The 26,014-nt window shown below is 45.0% G+C and overlaps 2 protein-coding genes across 2 annotated transcripts in view; one reads left to right on the plus strand and one right to left on the minus strand.

Annotated features, from left to right (window-relative positions):
* On the plus strand, nt 1–10,579 carry LOC311582577 (tissue factor-like). The gene is made up of 6 exons (XM_084755767.1): nt 1–219; nt 1,325–1,430; nt 5,344–5,531; nt 7,370–7,554; nt 8,290–8,449; nt 9,793–10,579. Exons 1-6 carry the CDS (start codon nt 132–134, stop codon nt 9,900–9,902), a joined length of 837 nt encoding a protein of 278 aa, XP_084611893.1. The 5' UTR covers nt 1–131; the 3' UTR covers nt 9,903–10,579.
* A 5,776-nt stretch (nt 10,580–16,355) lies between these two features.
* The window catches only part of LOC311582576 (interferon alpha/beta receptor 1-like), a 37,218-nt gene continuing 27,559 nt past the window's right edge, over nt 16,356–26,014 (minus strand). The window contains exons 10-14 of the mRNA XM_084755766.1: nt 24,869–24,974; nt 20,758–20,945; nt 19,748–19,926; nt 18,858–19,017; nt 16,356–17,226 (exon numbers count right to left, since the gene is read on the minus strand). Coding sequence (XP_084611892.1) covers nt 17,117–17,226; nt 18,858–19,017; nt 19,748–19,926; nt 20,758–20,945; nt 24,869–24,974 — 743 coding nt within the window. The 3' untranslated portion in view covers nt 16,356–17,116. The remainder of the gene's footprint in view (nt 17,227–18,857; nt 19,018–19,747; nt 19,927–20,757; nt 20,946–24,868; nt 24,975–26,014) is intronic.

Raw genomic sequence — 26,014 nt, forward strand, 5'->3', positions numbered from 1 at the left:
CAGAGGCGTGGGTGTCCCTGCTGCCCTTTATATCTGGAGGACCTGGAGGCAGGCACCTCCTGCTCTTTCCCAAACCTCACCTCTGCGCCACCACGAACAAAGCAACACAACCTCCCCAACAGCCTTTGGAAATGAAGATCCCCATGTGCCTGCGCCTTCTAGAGGCCTTTGCTCTCACCTACCTAGGCTGCCTTCTCACCCAGGTGGCCAGGGCTGCAGGTGAGTGGCAACCCGGTCCTGAGAAGCCCAGGGCTCATGGCCTTGCTGGCCTTGCTGGCTGGGGGATGGCCTGGTTCCTTGAGGACCCCGAGGTGTCCCTTTACATCTGTGGACTTAGCTGCTCGTGCCTTGGAGGTTTAAGTAAATACCTGACTGGGAGGTAATTGATGCCTGACCCATGCTGTTGTCCCTGCTGACGCTGCTTTGTGTGTCTGCCCTGGTTGCCCTGGTTGCCTGGTGGTTCCTACTCTGAACAAAGAGTTTCCTAAAGAGTTGCACCCTTGATGGTGACAGGCTCCTGGATCACACACTGCTTGCATATTGTCTTTGACAAGGTATGAATCTTCCCTTAATAAAAAGCTGTTCCTGTGGCCTTTAGTTTAGATCTGATAGAAGCAACGCTGATGTAAGCTCAGGGATGACAGAATCTGCCCACTGTTTGGGGTGAGGCAGAAACTGAAACCCAAGGACTTGCAATAAGAGACCTTGATAACAGGGCATTTTAATGGAATGGCATCCCACCATGTGACAGCTGCCACGTGGGCTGCACATCTACCTGGCTCTCCATGGGAGTTTCAGATATGTTAGATTACAGTGGGGAAGGTCGCGTTAAGATTTTTCGTTATGTGCATTCCTCACTTGTCTCAACGTGTGTGGGACGGTCCCTGGTTCAAACTTATTGAAACCCTTCCTGGCTGCTGCTATCCGAGTCTGGGTGCTTCAGAAGGTCGGGGACTCTGGCACCTGCGTGGACCTTGGGCCTTCCTTCCATGTCCTTATAAAGTGAGCTTTCCCTTGAGCAGCTTAAAGAACTCCAGGGTCTTGAGCTGTTTCCACCAATTGCAGTGTAGATGTTGCCAGGAGGATGATATGGGTCTAGAAAAAAAAAACTTGAACACAGACACACACACAAACACACACACACACACACACACACACACACACACTGCTCTCTTCTCTATAAGTTAGCAATGTTGTTGTGGTTGACAACAAGGATGTGCTCTTTTTGAGGGTGGAGGCCGGGAAACTGTTGTAGACTGTTAGCACAGGGTGGTGACCACGGAAAGAAGTGCATGCAATTACAGTGCTTTTGTGTCGTTTGTAGACATTCCAGAGAAAGCGTTTAATTTAACTTGGGATTCAACTAATTTCAAGACAATTTTGAAGTGGAAACCCAAACCCATCAATTATCTCTACGTTGTTCAGATAAGGTAAGCTAGGTTAAAAAACCAAAACAAGGATTAATGGTTTTGCTCATCTTTCTCTTGTGCACTAATACAGATCCCTTGAAGCTGGTTTTGCATGAGGCTGTTTAGCAAGTGATAGGGTTTTTTTAATGGTAATTTTCTGGACACTGTCAGGTTTTATCAAGGTGGAAGCATTTCAGTACTTTAAACTGATATGATAGGAGCCCTGGGATGTGCTTAGCACAGCTGAAGTCCTGGGTGAGATCCTCAGCATACCATAGAGTTGTCATGGTGTGCTCAGGAGGTGGAGGCAGGAGGATTAGAAATTCAGTTACTCTTGGCTATATATAAGGAGGTCCAGGCCATCTTGCAATACACGGACCTCCAATTCAAAATAAAGAGTATAAACCAAATAAATGAATGATACATTGTCTAGTTATTTGGGGTAATTACAGGAAAATTAACAAGTGCATATAAGAGGTGGAGTGGTGAACCCGCTCACACACAGACTCTTAGTATCCTGTAGGATCAATGGCAGCTGATCACTCTGAAGCAGCAATGCCTTTTCCGGTTGCTAGCTGTCTAGACTGAGCTGCTCCTGGCATGAGGGTGAGGTAGGAGGAATTTCAGTGTCTACACTGCCCTGAAGCAGTATTTGATTCATTACTGTATGGACTCTGTGAATTAAAATTTGGTTGTACACAGGATCTCTGTGGAGGCCAGACTCCTGAGTCACTGAGTGGCTTAGAAAACACTGGTCTACATCCTTTGCTGTCTGGGGCTGTTTAACTCAATCAAGCCTGGTCACTAAAGGACAGCTCTCGGGAGCAAGTAATGCAACACTGTTAGTCTAAGCCTCAGCGTTGCCACGTGGTTTCCTTAATGTTTTTCACATATCTTTGACAAGCTTTTCTTTCTGATAAGTTCCAGCACATGTCCAAAAAAAATTGGAAAAACCCGGATTGCCTGATTTGTAAATTATTTTAAAAGTGCAGATTGACAAAATTTAAGCATGTTTTCCCTCTTCGTTGTGCTGTTTCAGCCTGTGCCAAGCCTTTTATGGCACTAGGATGCCAGTCTCAGGTGTGGGTCTTTTAAACGGCTTTCCTGTTTATCAAAATGAGCTCCAGGATGACTATTGCCAAACCACAGGGGAAGAGAAGCTGTGTGCACGCATGTGTGTGTGCATGGATAGCTGTGCATAGATACATAGAGATAAAGGAGTTGATTAATCTATAGTTACCAATGAGGTCAAATGTCTCTGCCCTAAGGCTGGTGCTAGATTTCAGTGGCGCAGTTCTGGTCTGCGCTGCCCGTCCATAATCCATGTGCCACCCCCACCCCCAATTAACTGAACTGGTTATGGCAACACTGTCTAATCCCTACACAACTTACTTGTATGAAGCAGTGGGTTCATGAGTGCAAGGCTACATTGTGTGTTCAAGGCTAACTGGAGCTATATATAGTGAGTCCAATTCAAACCTTGTCGATTCATGTCCTAACAGTTCAGTTATTTTTTTCTTAGGAAATTAATTATTGACATTTACCTTAGGAAATTCTTTCCTTCTAGATGTGAAGATTAGATTTGGGGAGGAATTGTTAACTTGTAATATGTTGTCTTAACTGGGAAAACATTGGAAATAGACTTGGGTTGACTTGATTTTTGAAATAGAAGCCATTATTAGCTGTAAGTTTTGGAGTTCTTAAGGTGGCCATTATTGAGATGAGTCAGACTCATCATCTGCAAACACCAGAGCTCAGGGCAGAGCGTAAGGATTCCCGCAGGCTTGGGTGTCACCCTCCTCAGGCCCTTGCTGCTGAGCTGGGTGATCCTGGATGCATTTCCATCAGTCAGTGCCTGAGACCTGAGCTAGTCCTCACCCTTCCCAGGGGGCAGGAGGCTCCAGGGCTAAGGGAATCCTAGCAGTCATTTGTCCAGATGGAACTGTGGCTCTGGGAAGCCAGGGCTCACACTGCCTTCCTGCCATGGGTGCGCAGGCTGCCTGGAACTGAGGTGCACCATGTCTGCAGGAGGCTCTGCCAGTCTGCTGCAAGGCCCCACCGCTGGGAGGGAGGGAGAGCTCTGCTCATCACTGCTTCTCCTGAATCCCCTTTATTCTGCTCCCCACACCCACCCACGCCACTGGAGCTTGGCTGTGTGGTGCTGGCCAAGGGCCGCGCTATGGCACCAAAGCCCTTGGCTGAGTGTCCACAGTATCTTCTCTGCAAGGAGCTGGGGAGTGTCAGAGGCCCAGCCTCAGCACCGTGCCATGGCTTGTGCCGTCCAGTTCAGAGTGTGTGCTGTGTCTGAAGCTGAATATAGAAGCTTCCAGACACAACCTCTCCCTCAGGTGGTGAATGTCTATTTCCTCTTGGAACTCCTCAGTAAACAAGGAGGGACTTCTATATCCAAGCCTTGGGAATTTTTCACTAACCTAGAGGAACCATGAAGCCTTTTAAAGTGGCTGTGCTCTTAGCAACACCCAGAGGACTTCACTGGAGAACGTTCTCTCACTGACCCATTGTCACAGGGTGATATAGGCCCCTGTCCTATGCTTTTTCAGAGACCATATGGTCCAACTTGTAAGCTGGTGGAACAGAACACCGCATCTGTCTTCACCCAGAGACTAGCCACTGAAGGACTTGTTTGTTATATCTGTGGAAAGAAACCATTAAGTAACCATTGGATTTTCATATGAAAATTATGTAATCAAGGTCCATATTGGTCATTCTGGGTCCAAATGCCTCTCTACACTTATCAGAGAAGAAAACTAAAAAAATACAAGAAGCTAAACTATGTCGATGTTAATGTTAGTTTGTGAGTTTGAAGACAAAGGATACAGGCACCCAGGTTCCTTCATCTGGTTCTTTAAGGATTTGGAGAATCCACATTTGTGCCTCTTCTCTGTGGATCATTGAATCTATGTGTGACTCCTCTGCTCATTGTTAGACCATATTCTATACCTTATGTTGAATGGTAAAGACTATCAATAAAAGATTCCCTACCTGATTACATTCTCTCATGATCCTCTTATATGGTTAGTCAACCACTGGCTCTCCTGTATGCTCTATGTATGTTTCCTCATGTGCAAATCTCCCTAAGGAAGTCCTGGTTCTTTTTAATGTGTGTGGTCATGGGAAGTGTGTATTCACCCTGAAGGGGTAGCAGTTTCATATTTAGCAAAAGCCAAAGCCTTGCTGCTTGGCGGAGAGATGAGAATCAGAAAACTCTTGGTCCAAAAAGAGCCTGCAGGGTCAGAGCTTTCATGGCAGTAAGGTTGGGGGAGGCACCAAGGGAGAGGTGAGAGCTAAACAAGGTGATATGGAGATGTGGGATGTGGCTTGAGTGCTGGGGTCTGTCTGGCAGGATGATATGGACCCCAGAGCAGTGACTCCTGCCGTCCATTTGATGGGAGTTCAGGGAGGAAGTTAGTGGTGCTCGACTAATGGTCATTGTTGTCCTTTTGAAGAATTTAGTGATCAGAAGAAAAATTTCAAATTATTTTCTCTTCTATGGTGCCTTACAAGAGAAAGACCTGGCCTTTACCCTTGAAGCTATGAAATTTGTTAGCCAGCACTACCTGTATTATTTTTCTCGCATCTTTGGTGAGATGTATTCTCACTCTCGTAACTACAGCTAGAATGAGGCAATGTAATAAAGCAAACAGGACCAGCTCTGCCCCTAGTTAACTGTGTGGCTTTGAAAGTTGGTTGGTGTCTCAGGTCTTCCATGGTCACATACAATATAGGAAAATCTGGCATAGCCATCCTGGCGCCTGGGTGACCTTGCATTCCCACTTCAGTGCTCAGGGTGGGAAGTGCTATTCAGGTTCCCTGTGCTGCCAGTTGGTAGCTCGGGGCACTTGGGTAGAAGGCCATCCGTCCTGTTGGACACAGACCAAAAATCTCCCATTTCTTTTCTCTTTCCTTCCTTTAGCCCTGGATCTAAAGAATGGATAAACAAATGCAACTTAACCACAGACACTGAGTGTGACGTCACAGACGAGATCATTCAGGATGTGCACAAGACCTATGAGGCAAGGGTCCTATCTGTCCCCCAGAGTAAGACTAAAAGGAAGGAAGTGCTCTTTTCAAATGCCACAAAGTTTACACCTTACAAAGAGAGTAAGTAGCTTGGTGTGTAATGTCTTCACTCCTGGCCTGGGCTTCTGCACACTCTTGAGCTTTGAGAGCCACTACTGGACATTAGACTAAAGATGTATCTGTACACACTGTACACACAAACACACACACACAGTGAGGGTATCTTAAAAATAAGCATCTCCCTCTCTGCAGATGGACAGGATGTTCACAGAATGTAAACCTGTGAGTTAATCACTGTGTCATCTACCTGCTTTCTCCCCCAGTCTCCCTCAGTTCCTACCAGTAACCAGCTTGGGGTCACAGCAAGGCTGGATTTGTGCCACATGCTGAGGTTTACATCCTTCATCAGAGCAGAGATCCTAGGTTAGGTTTTCCCCCAAACAAGCACAATCCACAGGGAAGCCATTTGTGCTGTAAATAGGCTCATTAGTTCCTCAACCAGCTGAACATCATGTGGTCCTGAGATGAGCCAGCAGGTGCCAGCTCTCCCTCATGATGGTCTGAACCTGTGGCATGCTTTCTTTGTCCCAGTGTGCAAAGCTGCCATGTAATAAGAAAATGCAATATCCTTGTTAGATAAATAAGTATCCATCTTATTCATCTAATAAGGAATGGAGGGATATCTTACCACGAATTACAGAATAAAAATATTATAGAATAATAATAAATATTCTAATAAATAAAATATTAGAATAAAGAAAAGAAATAGAATTCCTGCCAAGTAGTAGAAAATTTCAGTTTCTTTATTTTTTCATGTGTGCTTGTGCATGTGCGTGCATGTGTTTCAGAAGCTGATATTTCACAGGCACATGCAGCATATTAGGGACACTAAACTCTACTCCTTCTGCAAGGCCTGCTGGTTAAAACAGAAGTGTCCTATTTTTGGTGTCCCCTCTCTGCACCCTCAGATTGCTGAGTGACTGGATGGTGAGAAGGATGAGTGACAACTGACCAGAGTTTTCCTTGTGACATTTGCCCTGATTGTCCAATTACCCAGAAGGATGTGGCTGTCTTCCTAGGGTCCCCACTAACAAGCCCCTCTCTCAGGACACCTTTGTGTGCTTGCCCTTGTGTTTCTCCATGTCACCTTCCTGTCTAACTGACAGTCAGTCATTCTCCAGAGCCATGATTACCCTTTATAGACCTTGAGCTTTCAGCAATCCAGACCAAATCCTTTGTGGTACATGACAGAAAACTCACTCCTCTCTCTCTCTCTCTCTCTCTCTCTCTCTCTCTCTCTCTCTCTCTCTCTCTGCATTGAATGAGGGGTTCCTTGACCATCACATAAACACAGCACATGATCTAAGCTGACTGAACTAGGAACCAATATAGCTTAAAATAGATTTCCTTAATAATGGACCAGGGATACTTCCTGGGCTTCCCAGCCCCTAATTTATTGTAGCTAAATATAGGAGATTGAAAAACTCCATTATCCATCCTGGTCACCATCACCCACACATGGCCACCAAAATTTTGAAATATGGATAATGCTGCCAAGGTGGAATATATGCCAGTTTTCTTAAATGTAAAATATCTATAGAGTGTTCAAATAGAGTGCATGTCAAAATGCTAATCTATTAATGGATCTATTAAAGTCTCTGATTACAATGAATCCCACCGGCTCTTTTCCCATTTCCTAGTGGCTGTAAGGAAGATTCTCCTTGTGTCTCCAGAGAATGGCATTGTGCTGTGCTGTCTTGGGACTCAGCTCTAGGACGGCCACCACTCCTGCTAAGGCAGCTGAGTCTGTCCAGATGCCCCATAGGAGCCAAGGAGGGGTTGTCAGTTGTGATAACTAAATCATCTTTTCTTTATAGTGATTGTAATTTCCAACCAAGCAAACTGTTTTTCTATTTCAGCAGGACTTGGGCAGCCAGTAATTCAGCATTTTAAACAAGATGGCACAAAACTGAACGTGACAGTGGAAGACTCACGAACGTTGGTCAGAAAGGGCAAGAACGGCACATTCCTCACCCTGCGGGGAGTTTTTGGCAAGGACTTGAGTTATATACTTAGTTACAAGAATGATTCAAGTACAGAAAATGTGAGAGATTTTTTCATTCATTTTCTGCCTTGTTTTATAGATCCTAGATTCTCCACAGGCTGCTTCCTTCCCAGCTCAATGGGGGTTGACATGATGGTATGGACAACCGATCCCCGTTCTGCCTGTCACTTCTAAGCTAATTGCCTTGTGTTCTTGAGCAGGGTCTTTTCAGAGATTCCAGTTTTCCAAGCAAGTAGCTGGACCAGACTGTCCACTCCCACATCCTCATATCAGGGACACCAGAGGGGGAAATGACTGATAAATGTGTGTGTATTCTCATGAGTATGTGTATGTGTCTGTGTGTGGGGTATATGTCTCTGTGTGTGTGTGTGTGTGTGTGTGTGTGTGTGTGTGTGTGTGTGTGTGTGTGTGTGTTCTTTCACGCTGCTTTGTAACACTTGGCATTGTTACTCAGGGCCTTGTGCCCTAGACAGGTTCTCTACCACTGAGTTACATCCCCAGCCCCTAATTGTGCCTTCTTCAGTGATTCCATCTTTCTTTTCCTACAGAAAAAATGGGCTGAACTGAGTTGGATGCACTTGTTGTATCTTTCTGCCTTGGCAAAGGCATCCTTAGCAGTTATCAGGGTGACTGATGAGCCAGGTCACTTCTAATCCTCCCTCAGTGATGTCTGCATAGACTCTGCTTAGAGCCCTGGTGTTGCCTTCCTCAGCCACTTAAGGGGAAGAACTCAGTCTAAGCCCTGGTGAAGAATAATTTTCCATCTTTTTACAGAAAAAAGCTGAATCAAACACTAATGAATTCTTTATTGATGTGGAAGAAGGGGTAGACTATTGCTTTAATGTACACGCTGTGATTCTCTCCAGGAAAATTAATCAAAGTGGCCCACAAAGCAAAACTCTGTGCACAGACCAAGAGAGGAGTACACCGAGAGGTGAGTGGCCATGGCTGTCAGTGCCCTGGGAGGCTCAGCTGCCTCCACATAAGAGCAACTTGTACCTCTTTGGTTCAAACATTCAGGGAGAAATAACCTTCGAGTGTTTTAGAGTTGTTTTTTTTTTTTTCTGGATTCTCTTAGGCGTGTTTGACATGACTCCATGTGGTGCCCTGGGCACTCGCAAGGGGCCATGTTCTATGAGCACTGAGTGCACAGATTACAGTTAGGACATGAGTACTTAATACCAAGTCACAGTCTCTCTGCCTGCCTTTCCTACTGACACAATGATCTGTTGGGGTAGGGGGCCATGGGAGAGTAGTCTCTGGAACAGCTGGTTTGTAGACATGGCAGATTGTTTAAGTGCACCTAGGAAGAACTTTTGCTACAGGGTGTGTGTGTGTGTGTGTGTGTGTGTGTGTGTGTGTGTGTGTGTGTGTATACGCATGCACACACATGTAAAAACACTCTCTGGGTGTGCAGTGTTGTGACTAAAAGCCTGTAAATATCCCTCTGGACCCCTCAGACAAGAGGCTCTGAGTGCTTTCAGGGGAGAAGCATCAGAGGACAGCAGCAGTGGCCTGGCCCTCTGTTAACGTTTCAAGTCATTACGTTGAGCCAAGTAGGACAGACTCAAGAACACAAATACCACACCTTTCTCTTATATGTCAAAACCTATATTTAAAACGATATACATTTTTTTTACATATCTGTGTGTGGGGCAGGGGTCATGAAACTAAAATGGGGACCATGACAGAGAAGAAAGAGAAATAAAGAGGAGGGTAATAGAATAGATGTGATAAGAAAGTAGAGGTGTGGCCTATCTAGGACAAGGAGCTGGAGAGAGACAAAGGGGTGTGGGGGCCAGGGATGAATGAGAGCAAAGTCTAATTACATGTCAATTATGAAAATGCCATAATTAAACCCAGTACTCCACATGCTAAGTTAACCTAAAAATTTTGAATGCAAGAATACATTGAAGTAGTCTGCCTCCTTACTGCTGTTGACAGAAAGTTCCCCCTTCCATTGGAGCCCACGCCCCTCTGGGCAGCTCCTGAGCCACAAGCCTCCAGATTCCCTTTTGGCTACACATCATCTCTACCTGAGGAACATTGGGAGCCTCACGTAATGCTGTAGCCATGGTCAGCTTCTCTCACACATGTGAGGTCAAGTAGGTTCTTTCTTAATCTAAGAATGGTAGAAACAGTGGATGAAATAAACTTGGAGTTTCACAAAAGGAGGGTGCTGTAATTTGGGGTCATGCCCACAGGCAACTGGGATTTGAGCTTCCAAGTTGAATTCATGTCTTTGATTTTGTTTTGTTCTTTGTTTTTGTTTTTCAGGCCCACTCATCATTGTGGGAGCTGTGGTGTTTGTGGCCACCATTTTTATCATCCTCCTGTCCGTATCTCTGTGCAAGTGCCGAAAGTGCAGAACTGGGCAGAAAAGGTAGAACACCCCAGTGCGCTTGGCATAGAGGAAGCTGCTAGCGCCACACTGCCTGCATGGCACTGTTACCAAGACGTTGGGTGGAACAGAGGATGCGGGTCATGGGGTTTGAGGGTCCTAATCAGAAAGGCTCCCTTTTTGACCTGTTAGATTATGTATTCTACACTCAGGAAGACACTAAGCACCCAGGCAGACGTCTTTCATATATGCTGGGTGGACCTTGGAAAATATTTGAGAAGCTGATTTCATAAGCTATAGAACAGTGAAATGGAAATAGGGTGGAGTTTTTTTTTTAACAGTTCTTCTTTCGTATAGTGAGATCTTGGTTTCTTTTTGTTCCTCTACTAGGTACTTTTGGAAGTTCAAAGCAATTGGCAAACTTTCAAATTAATGTGTTAAATGCAGGATATTTCTGCTTTGGGGCATCTTTGTGATATGTATTATGGTTTAGCAGTTTAACTGACAATGGTAAGGATTCAACATTTGACAGCCAACTCTATTTTTATAAGACTATACAAGGAAACTTCATACAGTTTTATGATCTGAGGTGCTTAATAATGTCTATGGTTAACACTGTATATTCATATAAATATTAAAGGTTTTGTATGTGGGATTCTCTATTTATATCTCTTCTATTTGTATATATTGTGATAATTTATTTACTATACTTTTATATAAATAAAGGTGATTAGGAATGAGACTGTCACATTTATATCTTTTCTTTATTATGTACTACTTGTTCTTTTTGCTTAGGTGACTATGTTGCAGTAACAATGAATCCTAGCAATCTTAGTGCTAACAACCATGTACGGTTTTTACTTACACTACACTTTGGTAAGTCTTGGGAAGTGGTAGCTCTTTGCAGTGTCTTCTAATTGCATGACCCCAAACAAAAGTCTCTATTTTAATCAGAGCAAAGGTGAACACACACACACACACACAGAGAGAGAGAGAGAGAGAGAGAGAGAGAGAGAGAGAGAGAGAGAGAGAGAGAAAGCAAAAGCAAAACAAAACACCCAGGTTGGTGCCACTTTTTATAAAAGGACATTTTGGTTATAATTACATCATTTTCCCTCTTCCCTGCCCCTTGACCCTTGGACTCATTCAAAATCATGGTCTTGGCTCTTCTGCTCCACACTTTGGTTCACATGGCTAAACAAGCCATGTGCCAGGCCTGACAGGACTAGGCCTATTGAGAGACCCTAAGGCTCATGGTGGGGATGCACTCTTACAGAGGAGGAAGAACACGCAGTGTGTAGCCTAGTAGAGCCCGAGAGAGATTTCTCCCCATAGTTCCTCACTTGCACTGTGGATGAGGCTGAAAGAGAAAGAAAACTGCCTTTGGTCTTTATGGTGACAACATCTAGAAGGATCAGGAAGGGAGTGAAGTAGACAGGGTGAGGTCTCTAGACTGAGGCTTCTTTATGGGCAACCACTGGGTTTGGCTCTTGGGTTCAACCTCACTGGGGAAACTAAGCACAGGGACTGGGTCCTGCTGAGTTGACTCAGTGACTCTGAAATGGAGAAGTGAGTGAGCCCTTCAGATGCGACAGAAGTCTTCGCTGTGCAGAGAGGATTCGGACAGCATGAAGAAGTTTTGAACTATGTGGGCCTCGAACCTGCATTGTCTTCCGTTTGTGGAAGGCTGGACCATTCCAAGCACCCCTTTAACTCATTGGTTAACTCTGCTCCCGAGCATGATGTAAATGTTGCCATCAAATCAGTGTGGCTGTGATTACAGACAGGGGATCCTAAGGGAGGGAGGGTGCATAAGGTCCCTCCCTAAGGATGCCTGCTTCGATGAGCAAGCTTCACCCTTCATCACTCTTCTGTCAGCACTTGTCCCTGCTCCCGTGAGTGCCCCCTCACACATGCCGTATATCACCTCAGTTAAACACGTTGGTTCAGCAAACTACATCTACGTATGTCTTGGGGTTAATATTGTGGTGGATCACCATGACCAAGAGAAACTTGGGGAGCAAGGGGGTTATTGGCTTACATATCCTAAATTACAGTCTACTGAAAGAAGCCAAGGCAGGAATTCAAAACCAGGTGGAGAGGTACCTGGAGACAGGAGCTCATGCAGAAGCCATGGAGGAATGCTGCTTACTGGCTTGTTCTCCATGGCTTGCTGTCTTAGAATCCAGCACCACCAGCCCAGAAATATCCCTACTCACTATGAGCAGGGCTATCCCCTCCCTCATCAACCACGTACTAAGAAAGTGCCCTACAACCTTGCCTGTGTACAGCCTGATCTTATGGGGGTCTTTTCTCAACTGGGGTTCCCTCTACTCACGTGACTCTAGCTTCGGTCAAGTTGACCTAAAGTTAGCCAGCCCAAGGTGGGATTATGAGCCTGGCATGGTGGCGCACACCTTTAATCCCAGCACTTGGGAGGCAGAGGCAGGTGGATGGCTGTGAGTTCAAGGCCAGCCTGGTCTACAAAAGCAAGTCCAGGATAGCCAGGATTGTCACACAGAGAAAGCCTGTCTCACAAAACTTAAAACAAACAAACAAAAACTAACAACAGCAACAAGGTGTGATTGTTTCTTTGGTCTGTCACTGGTGTCCTATCTGCTGTGAGCAGCTGTTTGTTCACAGCCTTCGGGAAACACCATACAGCAGTGGGGAATCACTGGACGGCTTGGGTGATTTCTGCCATCTAGGAGAAATAAGGGGGAGCCTATGTTAATGTCTTAAAGTTCAGCATGTTATGACAATTGTGTCCTTGGGCTTTGTGATACTCTTGTGGATGCCATGGCGGCAGCAGGGAGTAAGGGGGTGGGTAGTGAAGGAAGGGTGGCCTGCCTGGGAGGGCAGACCCACCAAAGTGACTCCAAGTCACGTGAGGGGAGGTAACTGTTGCAACTGGAATCTACTTTAACCACCACCATGCTGGCCAACTTCGTTTAGAGTGAAGGGGCATAGGGAATGGAAGGAGAAGTTGGTGATTATGCCAGGGCTTGGCCTGAGCTGATGGTGGGGTCATTCCCTGAAATGCGGAAGATTGGCGAGAAGTAGGTTTGAAACGGGTAGGGAACTAGTTCCTCCTTGGATGGTGTGGACAAGATCCCTGTTGGATACCAAGCATGCTGTGTAAGCAGCTGGGGCTGCACTTCAGTTCTAAGCGTTAAAAGAAGTGGGGGCTCATATTTGATGACCTCCCCTTGGTGGGGAGCCCTGGTGGCACTCAAAGTAAGAATAAGCAGGCTACCAAGATGAGACTTGATAGCCTATGACCATAAAGTGTGGGAGGGGATCCCCCTCGGTTATAGACCTAGGGGAGGGTAATAGAGTGAAAGTGGGAGGGAGGGAGGAACAGGAGGATACAAGTGATGGGATAACAATTAAATTGTAATCTGAATAAATTAACTAAAAAAAGAAGTGGGGGCTGCAGTGCATATTTGGAAGGCACCACATTTAGCTACTGCAGGCAGACAGCATGCGCTCTGGATCCTAGGCCATGGCCGTGGACATAATGCAGAGTAACTGACTGTTTGTGGAGATGCATTCAAGCACTGAGGCAACTCAGCATTTACAAGCTGGAGGTCAGGGGATGCTGTCCAAAGGACGGGCTTTTATAAGTTGAGGAAAGAGTGTATTTTGGAACAGAAAATAATATGTCCTATTCTGATAGGAATAACCAAACAAGGGAGAAAGGTCATGCAAGAGAAAGATGATTTCAGGGGCAAAGTCTTTAGATAGTTGTGAACTAGTAAAAATAAAATGTATTCATACTAGGAGTTCTCTGCATCTTGAGGCTCCATTCTAGGTCCTGTTTTAGTTATTTTCCACTTGCCGTGATGACGCTCCACGTGATTCAGGGCTCTCGGTTCCAGAGAGGAGCAGGGTCCATGCAGCTGGTGTGAGGAGCATGGCAGCAGCAGGCATGGGCTGCAGCAGCAGCTGAGGGCTTATGTCTTGGCTCCCAAGCATGGGGCAGAGAGAGCTAATGGGGCTGGCATGGGCTTTTTCAACCTCAAAGCACCACCCCCACCCCCACTGCACCCCCCGCCCCCTCCATCTCCCACCCCACCACACATACTCCAACAAGCCACGCCTCCTAATCCTTCCCAGAATGCCCACCAACTGGGAACCTTGCCTTTGAGTGTATGAGCCTGTGGAGGCCATTGTCATTCGCACCACCATAGGTGGCTTCTTCTTTATTCTTACATCCATATTAGAGATGATACAGTGTTAGGTTGGGTGGTTTTTTTCTTTGTTTGTTTGTTTGGGTTTTTTGTTTTGTTTTGTTTTTTACTACAAGGAACAGAACACCTGATCACAGAGAACAGTAAACCGAGCCCAGCTTGCTGAAATAATTAATTGGATTTCCAGTGCAAAGTCCATGTTAGGGACTGTGGTAAAGCATATCCCAGAAGTCTATGTCACACCCCGAAAGTGTCCCCTCATTTTGTGACACAGCTCATCTAGTATGTGCTCCACACAGGTAAATGGTCCTTCTGTGCATGACTAAGCAAGGGTTCCTGCTGTGTAAAACAGATTTACATGACAGCCATTGGAGAGCTTTTTCTCCTTAAATAGGATTAATCCCACTGTATTAGAGCCAAGATTAAATGTTTTAAAAGGCAGCAGTTGAAGGAAGATTACATGTTAAACACAGATGCCCTAGAACGTGTATAAAGATTATTTAGAAATGAGTTTTTTCTGATGGAGCAAGAGATAGACACTCCGACTGAGTGTTCACAAGTTCTAGTTTATTAAAAATATACCAAACAGTAGTTTAAAACGGAAAAAAAAAATCTGTAGAGTGCATTCAAGCTGTGCTTATGAATTAAGGTTGAGAGGGTCTAGCACTGTAAGGAGACAGGCAGTTTGGCCCACTAGAGGGCAGCAGATCCCCGTTTGTCTAGTTTTAGCTGCAAAGCCCTTAATGCTGTTGATCTAAGAGCAGCTGCTTAATGCCAACCATAAGGAGAAATATGGCTGTGTGCAGTGGTCAACATTTGGCGCTGAACCTTCTGATCCTTGCATCGCTGCCTCGCCACGTCTATAGTGACTTCCTCCCACTGTGAACAGCTTCGTACTTTACTATATCCAGACTTGTTTTCCGTCTACAGATAATTCAAATTCCTTAGATTATGAAGCTAGGGACTTACATAATGCTATAATTATTCTGGCAGAGAGATGCAAGGTTAGGCATGAGCTCCTGGAGCCTGCTTTGTCCTTCATGTGGTACATGGAGCTCTTTGTCCTGGGCAACACATGTGAGCAGGAACTCAAGATAAGGCGAAGGCTCCCTTCGCTGAGGACATGACCTGGCTCTTTCTGGACTCTGCAGCACAGGCTTGTTGCTATGGTAACAGAAACTGCACTGGTGCAAGCAGGTTCAGCTCCTGCAGTGGGGCAGACTGAGAAAGTCTGTTATCGAGTGAACATACAAAACCTATGAGTTAAACTGGCCCTTGGCAACTCCCGGCCTTCCAGAGGGAAGCCAAGGCAAGTTTGCAGTCCACCCAGCTCAGAATATCTTCATCCTGTCTGAATCCTCTCTCTGCGCAGCGAAGACTTCTGCTGCATCTGAAGGGCTCACTCACTTCTCCATTTCAGAGTCACTGAGTCAACTCATCAGGACCCAGTCCCTGTGCTTAGTTTCCCCAATGAGCCAAACCCAGTGGTTGCCCACAAAGAAGCCTCAGTCTGGAGACTTCGTCCCGTCTACCTCACTCCCTTCCTGATCCTTCTAGTTTTTGTCAACATAAAATGGAAGGCAGTTTTCTTTCTCTTTCAGCCTCATCCACAGTGCAAGTGAGAGACTATGGGGAGAAATCTCTCTCAGTCTCTACTAGGCTACACACAGCGCGTTCTTCCTCCTCTGTAAAAGTACATCCCCACCATGAGCCTTAGGGTCTCTCAATAGGCCTAGTCCTGTCAGGCTTGGCACATGGCTTGTTTAGCCATGTGAACCAAAGTGTGGAGCAGAAGTGCCAAGACCATGATTTTGAATGAGTCCAAGGGTCAAAGGGCAGGAAAGAGGGAAAACAAGGTAAGTATAGTATAACCAAAAAGTTATTTTTAAAAAGTGGTTTAAACATTGAAGGTCCAGCTACCTGGGTGTGTGTTTGTTTGTTTGTTTGTTTGTTTGTTTTTGCTTTTTGATCTCTCTCTTCCTTCCTCCCTCCCTGTGTGTGTGTGTGTGTGTGTGTGTGTGTGAGAGAGAGAGAGAGAGAGAGAGAGAGAGAGAGAGAGAGAGAGAGTATTCATCTTTGTTCTGATCCAAGTAGAGACCCCTCTTTCTTTGGGTGTTGTAATGAGAAGACACTGTAAGGAACTACCACCTACCAACACTTACCAACATTAGTGTGAGTACAAACTACACATTGTTGGAAGCCACTAAGATAGCTGGAATCCATTGTTACCGCAACAAAGTCACCTAATGCAAAGACCAAGTAGTAAATAATAAATGGAAGATATAAATGTGACAGTCACATTCCCAATCACCTTTATTTATGTAAAAGTATATTAAATAAGTTATCTCAATATATACAAATAGAAGCTCCATAAATAGAAAATCCCATATATAAAATTATACAATGTTAACCATAGACATTATTAATTCCTTAAATCATAAAACTGTGTGTTGTTTCTTTGGATAGCAGTCTTATAAAAACAGAGTTGGCTGTCAAATTTTTAATCCCCACCATAGACAGTTAAAGTGCTAAATCATAATATATATATCATACAGCTGTATCATACAGAAGCAGAAATATCCTGCATTTAATATGAAAGTTTGCCAATTGCTTTGAACTTCCAAAAGTAACTAGTAGAGGAAAAAAAGGAAACCAAATACCACTTTACAAAAGAACAACTGTTATTTACAATTTACTGTTTTACAGCCTATTAAGTCAGCTTCTCAGATGTTCTCCAAAAGTCCACCCATGATACATGATACACCCGCCTGGGTGACTTCTTGCCTTCCTGAGTATAGAGTACATAATCTAAAGCCCTTGTGCAAAAGGCGCTGTAGTGTTAGCCAGTTTGTACAGTCCAGTACATTCTAAAGTGACAAAGGCGAGTGTCAGAATCAAATCATTGGCTGCGATAACAGGACACAAAGGGAGCCTTTCTGACTAGGATCCTCAAACTCCATGACCCGCATCCTCTGTTCCACCCAATGTCTTGGTAACAACGCCATGCAGACAGTGTGATGCTAGCAGCTTCAGCCTCCTTCCTCTATGCCAAGCACGGTAGGGTGTTCTATCTATTCTGCCCTGCTCTGCCCTTTCTGCGCTGGCACAGAGATATGGACAGGAAGATGGCAAACATGGAGACCACGAGCACCAGCGCTCCCACAATGATGATTGTTTCTGAAGAACAAAAACAAACAAACAAACAAAAAAATCAAGGACACAAATTCAACTTGGGAGCTCAAATCCCACTTCCAGGTGGGCATGAACTCAAACTATACTAATTTGCATTTTTGAAACTTAGAAGTTTATTTCTTCCACTGTTTCCACCATTCTTAGATTAAGAATCTACCTGACCTCATATGCTTGAGAGAAGCTGACAGTGGCTACAGCGTTACATGAGCCTCCTCAGCCAGAGAAGACCCCGAGGAGTTGGATGTGAAAACACGGGTTGGAAATGTGGCCAAAAGTGACCCTGAGGCCAAAACAGACCCTGATCTTGGTGGCAGAGATTGTAATTTAGAAGACAGATGGGAAGGGCAAAGAAGAAGAGCCAAAGTGATGATGCAGGAGATGAAGAGACCGGTAGTTGGCCAGTATAGTCAGGAGCTTCCTGGAGGCAGCCTTGGAAACACCTCAGAGGATCTGTTTGGGTGGAGATGAGGCAGGGAAACTGAGGCAGAGGCTGAGGCATCAGTTAGAGCAGGGCCTAGGAAAGGGAATCTGGAGGCTTGTGGCTCAGGAGCTGCCCATGGGGGCGTGGGCTCCAATGGAAGAGGAACTTTCTGTCAATAGCAGTAAGGAGGCAGAATACTACAATGTATTCTTGCATTCAAAAAATTTAGGTTAACTTAGCATGTACTATAATGGGTTTAATTATGGCATTTTCATAATTGACACAAAATTAGACTCTGTTGTCATTTATCCCTGGCTCCCACACCCCTTCGTCTCTCTCCAGCTCCTTGCCCTACATAGGCCACACCTCTACCTTCTTATCACATCTGTTCTATTACCCTCCCTTTTATATCACCTCCTTCTCTGTCACGGTTTCCATTCTAGTCTCATGACCTTCCCCCCACATATATAAATACACACACACACACACACACACACATATATATATATATATATATATAATTTTAAATCTATGTTTCCACATACATGGCATTTGTCTGCTTGAGTGTATCCTATTGACTAACATAATGACTTGAAAACTTAACAGAGGGCCAGGCAACTGCTACTGACTTCTAACACTTCTCCCCTGAAAGCATCCAGAGCCCCACCTCTGTGGGGCCCAGAGGGATATTTACAGGCTTTTAGTCACAACACTGCACACCCAGAGAGCGTGTTCACGTGCACACATAGCCCCTGTGGTAAAAGTCCATCCTAAGGGCACTTAAATATCTGCCATGTCAACAACAACAACAACAAAGTCTTCCGTGTCCACAAGCTGGCTGTTCCAGAGACCACTCCCCACCCTACCCCCTTCCTCACAGATCACTGTGTCAGTAGGAAAAACAGGCAGAGGAGCTGTGAGTTGATACTTAACTACTCACATCCTAACTGTAATGTGCACACCCAGTGCCCATAGAACTTGGCCCATTGCAAGTGACCAGGGCAGCGTTTGATAACCAAGGAAACCACATGGGATCATGTCTAGTGTCTAAATGCCCCAAAGAGAACTCAGAAAAAAAAAACTTTAAAACAACTTAAGGTCATTTCTCCTTGAATGTCTGAACCAAACACCTACATGCTGCACTGACGTGAGGGCAGCTGAGCCTCCCAGGGCACTGCCAACCACGGCCACTCACCTTCTAGTACACTCTTCCATTGGTCCGTGCACTCACCAGTGCTTTTTGGACTCATTTGATTAGTTTTCCTAGAGAGAATCTGAGCTCGTACAGAAAAACAGTAGCCTGCCCCTTCTTCCACATCAATTGAGAATTCATTAGTCTTTGTTGCAGCTGTTTTCTGTGAAAAGATGAAAAGTCCTTATTCACACAGGCTCAGACTGAGTTCTTCCCCATAAGTGGCGGAGGAAGGCGACACCAGGGCTCTAAGCAGAGTCTATGCAGACATCACTGAGGGAGGATTAGAAGTTACCCGGCTCATCAGTCACCCTGATAACTGCTAAGGATGCCTTTGCCAAGGCAGAAAGATACAACAAGTGCATCCAACTCAGTTCAGCCCCTTTTTTTCTGTAGGAAAAGAAAGATGGAATCACCGAAGAAGGCACAATTAGGGGCTGGGAATGTAACTCAGTGGTAGAGAAACCTGTCTAGTATACAAGGCCCTGAGTAACAATGCCCAGTGTCACAAAGCAGCGTGAAGGAGAACACACACACACACACACACACACACACACACACACACACACACACACACATATATATACACATGCATAAACACACATATTTATGCATAAATGTGCAAATAAATTAATAAGTTATTTTCCCATCCAGGATCCCCAATATGAGGAGGTTGGAGAGAACAGTCTGATCCAACACCTTGGTTTTGAAACTGGAGACTCTGAAAGGACATTTCCTAAGGTCAAAAGACAACAAGTCACGGCAGAACGAGAATCTGTTGTCAACGCTACCATGTTAACCCCATCCCTGTATATTTGAACTGGGAAGGATACAGGCTATGGAGAATCAAGGATCTATAAAACAAGGCATAAAATGGATGAAAAATCTCTTACGACATCCTTGCTTGAGCTTTTCTGATAAAAAAGTATATAATTCAAGTCCTCGCCAAAAACTTCCCGCGGGGTGAGGAATGTGTCGTTCTTTCCAAATAATGTACGTGAGTCTTCCACTGTCACGTTCAGTTTTGTGCCATCTTGCTCAAACATCTCAATAAATGGCTTTTCAAGTTGTGCTGAAATGGGAAAAAATTTACAACCACTACAAAGTAAAGATCACTTAGTTATCACAACTGACAACCCCTCCTTGGCTCCTATGGAGCATCTGTACAGACTCAGCTGCCTTAGCAGGAGTGGTGGCCGTCCTAGAGCTGAATCCCAAGACAGCACAGCACAATGCCATCCTCTGGAGACACAAGAAGAATCTTCCTTACAGCCACTAGGAAATGTGAAAAGTGCAGGTGGGATTCATTGTAATCACAGACCTTAATAGATTCATTAATAGATTAGCATTTTAGCATGCACTCAATATGAACACTCTATGAATATTTTATATTTTTAAAAACTGGCATATATTTCACCTTGGCAGCAATAGCCATTTTTTCAAGATTTTGGTGGCCTTGTGTGGGTTATGGTGATCAGGCTGGACAATGACGTTTTACAAGCTTCCATATTTGGCTACAATAAATTAGGAGCTGGAAAGCCCTAGTCCATCATGGAATCTATTTTACACTATTGGTTCCTGGTTCAGTAACTTCGTATGCTCTGTTTATCTGATGTTCAAACAAGTCCTCATTCAGTGTGTGTGTGTGTGTCTGCGTGCGTGTGTGTGTGTGTGTCTGTCTCTCTGTCTCTCTGTCTCTCTGTCTCTCTGTCTCTCTCTCTCTCTCTCTCTCTCTCTCTCTCTCTCTCTCTCTCTGTGTGTGTGTGTGTGTGTGTGTGTGTGTGTGTGTGTGTGTGTGTGTAGAAAGGGAGTATTAGTCTAATGTCCAGTAGTGGCTCTAAAAGTACAAGAATGTGCAGAAGCCTAGGCCAGGAGTGAAGACATCACGCACCAAGCTACTTACTCTCTTGGTAAGGTGTAAACTTTTTGGCATTTGAAAAGAGCACTTCCTTCCATTTAGTCTTATTCTGGGGGACAGAAAGGACCCTTGCCTCATAGGTCTGGTGCACGTCCTGAATGATTTCATCTGTGACGTCACACTCAGTGTCTGTGGTTAAGTTGCATTTGTCTTTCCAGTCCTGAGATCCAGATCTAAAGGAAGGAAGGAGAAAAGTAATGGGAGGTTACCAGGTCTGTGTCCATCAGGATGGACAGCCTTCTACCCTAGTGCCCTGAGCTACCAACTGCAGCACAGGGAACCGGAAGAGCACTTCCCATCCTGAGCCCTGAAGTGGGAATGCAAGGTCACCAGCCACCAGGTTGGCTAAGCTGGATTTTTCTTTAATGTATGTGAACATGAAAGAACAGAGACACCAACTGACTTTCAAAGTCACACAGTACTAAGGGCAGAGCTGTGCTTGTTTGTTTTATGACAATGACACGTGCTAGCTGTAGCTACAATGATTAGAGCACATCTCACCAAAGATGATAGAAAAGCAATACAGGTAGGGCTGGCTAACAAAGTTAGTGCCTCCTAGGTTAAATGACAGGTCCTTCTTTTTATAAGGCACCATTGAAGAGAAAATAATTTGAAAATCATCACTGGAAGTAAAATTCTTTGAAAGGACAAAAGTGACCATTGGCTATATCATTACCCCTGAACTCCCATCAAATGGACAGCAGAAGTCACTGCTCTGTGGTCCATATCATCCTGCCAGACAGACCCCAGCACTCAAGCCATGTCCCACATCTCCGTATCACCTTGCTTAGCTCTCACCTCTCCACAGTGGCTCCCCCAACCTTACCGCCATGAAAGCTCTGACCCTTCAGGCTCTCCTTGGGCCAAGAGTTTTCTGGTTCTCATCTCTCTGCCAAGCAGCAAGGTTTTGGCTTTTGCTAAATATGAAACTGCTACCCCTTCAGGGTGAATACACACTTCCCATGACCACACACATTAAAAAGAACCAGGACTTCCTTAGGGAGATTTGCATATGAAGAAACGTATAAAGAGCATACAGGAGAGCCAGTGGTTGACTAACAATATAAAAGGATCATGAGAGAATGTAATCAGGTAGGGAATCTTTTATTGATAGTCTTTACCATTCAACATAATGTATAGAATATGGTCTAACAATGAGCAGAGGAGTCACACATAGATTCAATGATCCACAGAGAAGAGGCACAAATGTGGATTCTCCAAAACCTTAAAGAACCAGATGAAGGAACCTGGGTGCCTGTATCCTTTGTCTTCAAACTCACAAACTAACATTAATATTGGCATAGTTTAGCTTCATGTAGTTTTTAGTTTTCTCCTTTGATAATTATAGAGAGGCAATATTTGGATCCAGAATGACCAAAATGTAACTTCATTACATCATTTCCGTATGAAAAGCCAATTGTAACTTAATGGTTTCTTTCCACGGATATAACAAACAAAGCCTTCAGTGGCTAGTCTCTGGGTGAAGACAAACACATGAAAGTGTTCTGTTCCACTAAGCTTACAAGTTGGACCATATGATCTCTGAAAAAGCATAGTAGAGGGGCCTACATCGCCCTATGACAACAGGTCAATGAGAGGACATTCTCCAGTGAGGTCCTCTGGGTGCTGCCAACACCACAGCCACTTTAAAAGGCTTCAAGTTTTCTCTAGGTTAGTGAAAAACTCCACAAGCTTGGAAAGAAAAGGCCCTCTTAGTTTACTGAGGAGTTTCAACAGGAAACAGACATTCACCACCTGAAGGAGAGGTTATGTCTGGAAGCTTCTATATTTAGCTTCAGACACAGCACACACTCTGAACTGGATGGCACAAGTCATGGCACAATGCTGAGGCTGGGCCTCTGATGCTTCCCAGCTCATTGCAGAGAAGATACTGTGGACACTCAGCCAAGGGCTTCGGTGCCATAGTGTGGCCCTTGGCCAGCACCACACAGCCAAGCTCCAGTGGTGTGGGTGGGTGTGGGGAACACAATAAAGGGGATTAGGGAGAAGCAGTGATGAGCAGAGCTCTCCCTCCCTCCCAGCGCTGGGGCCTTGCAGCAGACTGGCAGAGCCTCCTGAAGACATGGTGCACCTCAGTTCCAGGCAGCCTGCGCACCCATGGCAGGCAGGCAGTGTGAGCCCTGGCTTCCCAGAGCCACAGTTCCATCTGGACAAATGACTGCTAGGATTCCCTTAGCCCTGGAGCCTCCTGCCCCCTGGGAAGGGTGAGGACTAGCTCAGGTCTCAGGCACTGACTGATGGAAACGCATCCAGGATCACCCAGCTCAGCAGCAAGGGCCTGAGGAGGGTGACACCCAAGCCTGCGGGAATCCTTAAGCTGTGCCCTGAGCTCTGATGGTTGCAGATGTCTCAGTAATAGCCACCTTAAAAACTCAAAAATTACAGCTAATAAGGGCTTCTATTCAAAAATCAAGTCAACCCAAGGTATATTTCCAATGTTGTTCCAATTAAGACAACATATTAGAAGATAACCATTTCTCTCCACATTAAATCTTTATTCCTGGAAGGAATATGGTTTCCTGAAGTAATGTCAATAATTAATTTCCTAAGAAATAATAACTCTTAACTGTTAGGATATGAAATGGCCAGATTAGAATATTTTTAAGTCACGGTCTCACTGTACATTTCCAGTTGTCCTGGAACACACATGTAGCCTTGCACTCATAAGACCCTGCTTCATATAACTAAGGTGTGCAGAGATTACAGAGTGTCACCATAACCTGCTCAACTAAATTGGGGGTGGGCGTGGCACATGGATTATGATGGGACTGAAGGCTTTGTACAGGGCAGGCAAGAACTGTGCCACTGAACTGTATCACCAGCCTTTAAACAGAGACATTTGACCTCATTGGTATCTATAGATTAATCAACTCCTTTATCTCTATGTATCTATGCACAGCTATCCATGCACACACGCATGCGTGCACACAGCTTCTCTTCCCCTGAGGTTTGGCAATAGTTAACCTGGAGCTCATTTTGATAAGCAGGAAAGCCGTTTAAAAGACCCACACCTGAGACTGGCATCCTAGTGCTATAAAAGGCTTGGCTCTGGCTGAAACAGCACAACAAAGGGGGAAGACATGCTTGAATTTTGTCAGTTGTACTCATGGATTTACGTCACCACTATTAAAATAATTTCCACACCAGACAGCCCCAATGTCTCAAGTTCCTTGCACATCTGCTAGAACCTATCAGAAACCAAAAGCTTCTCAAGAATATGTAAAAACCCTCAGGAAACCACGTGGCAACACAGAGACTTGGACTAACAGTGTTGCATTACTTGCTCCCGAGAGCTGTCAATCAGTGACCAGGCTTGATTGAGTTAAACAGCCCCAGACAGCAAAGGATGCAGACAACCCTTCAGTGTTTTCTAAGCCGCTCAGTGACTCAGGAGTCTGGCCTCCACAGAGATCCTGTGTACAACCAAATTTTAATTCACAGAGTCCATACAGTAATGAATCAAACACTGCTTCAGGCAAATATAGACACTGGAATTCCTCCTACCTCGCCCTCACATGCCAGGAGCAGCTCAGTCTAGACAGTTAGCGACCGGAAAGGCACTAGTGCCTCAGAGAGATCAGCTGCCATTGATCCCAAAGCATACTAAGACTGCCTGTGTGAGCAGGTTCACCACTCCACGGCTTATATGCACTTATTAATTTTCCTAAACTTACACCTGAATAACAGACATCATACCATTTGTTTATTTGGTTTATACTCTTTATTTATTTTGATATAGGAGTCCATGTGTTGTTGGATGGCTTGGAACTCCTTATACATAGCTAAGAGTGACTGTGAATTTCTAATCCGCCTGTCTTCACCTCCTGAGCGACATCATGCCAATTCTATGTGACACTGAGGAGCTCACCCAGGGCTCCTATCCTATCAGTTTAAAGTACTGAAATGCTTCCGCCTTGATAAAACCTGACAGTGGCCAGAAATTTTCCATGAAAACCCTATCATTTGCTAAACAGCCTCACCCAACAATCAGCTTTAAAGAATCTGTATTAGTGCACAAGAGACAGATGAACAAAACCCTAATCATTGTTTTGTTTTTTTTTTTAACCTAGCTTACCTTATCTGAACAGTGTAGACATAATTGATGGGATTGGGTTCCCACTTCAAAATTGTCTTGAAATTAGTTGATTTCCAATTTAAATTAAATGCTTTCCCTGAAATGCCTAAAAGAGAAAAAAGAAAAAAAGAAGAAGGAGAAAACGCATAAAAGCACTGTAATTGCATGCACTTCTTTCTGTGGTCACCACCCTGTGCTAACAGTCTGCAACAGTTTCCCGGCCTCCACTCTCAAAAGGAGCACATCCTTGTTGTCAACCACAACAACATTGCTAACTTATAGAGAAGAGAGCAGTGTGTGTGTGTGTGTGTGTGTGTGTGTGTGTGTGTGTGTGTGTGTCCAATCTTTTTTCTAGACCCATATCGTCCTCCTGGCAACATCCACACAACTGGTGGAAATAGCTAAAGACCCTGGAGTCCTTTAAGCTGCTCAAGGGAAAGCCTACTTTATAAGGACATGGAAGGAAGGCCCAAGGTCCACGCAGGTGCCAGAGTCCCAGACCTTCTGAAGCACCCAGACTCAGATAGCGGCAGCCAGGAAGGGTTTCCGTAAGTTTGAACGAGGGACCGTCCCACACAACGTTGAGACGAGCGAGGAATGCATATAACGAAAAAACCTTAACGCGATCTTTCCCAGTGTAATCTAAAATATTCCGACACCGAAACTCCCACGCTGTGAGTTCGAGGCCAGCCTGGTCTACAAAGCAAATCTAGGACTGCCAAGGCTACACTGAGATACCCTGTCTCAAAAAAAAAAAAAAAAAAAAAAGCAGAAAGTCTTCCGCAGAGGCAACATGTGGAGGCTATGCTACTAGATCCATCCGAGGGTGTGGGATACAGGTAAGGACTCTACTCAGGCTGCCAGGATCTCTGTAGGACGCGATATGAAGAACCACAAGGACACCCTCACATTTCTATTCTGCACAGCATCCCTCTGTGCAGAGGAATGTGACTCTCTGCCCCCTGCCTGGTCACTCGCTTTCCTAACGGGCGGCTCAGTGTCAGTGCATACATGTACACTGTTCCCTTTCATAGGAAACTCAGAGACTCGGAAAGCAGTGACTCAACCCGGATTCAAAAGCGCCTCTGAGCAAAGGGCTTATCCTTTGGTGCAGGCAGATCCTTGCATTGCAGAGACCCAGGTTCC

The sequence above is a fragment of the Acomys minous genome, assembly GCF_964271855.1.
Source record: "Acomys minous genome assembly, chromosome: 14".
Lineage (NCBI taxonomy): Eukaryota > Metazoa > Chordata > Mammalia > Rodentia > Muridae > Acomys > Acomys minous.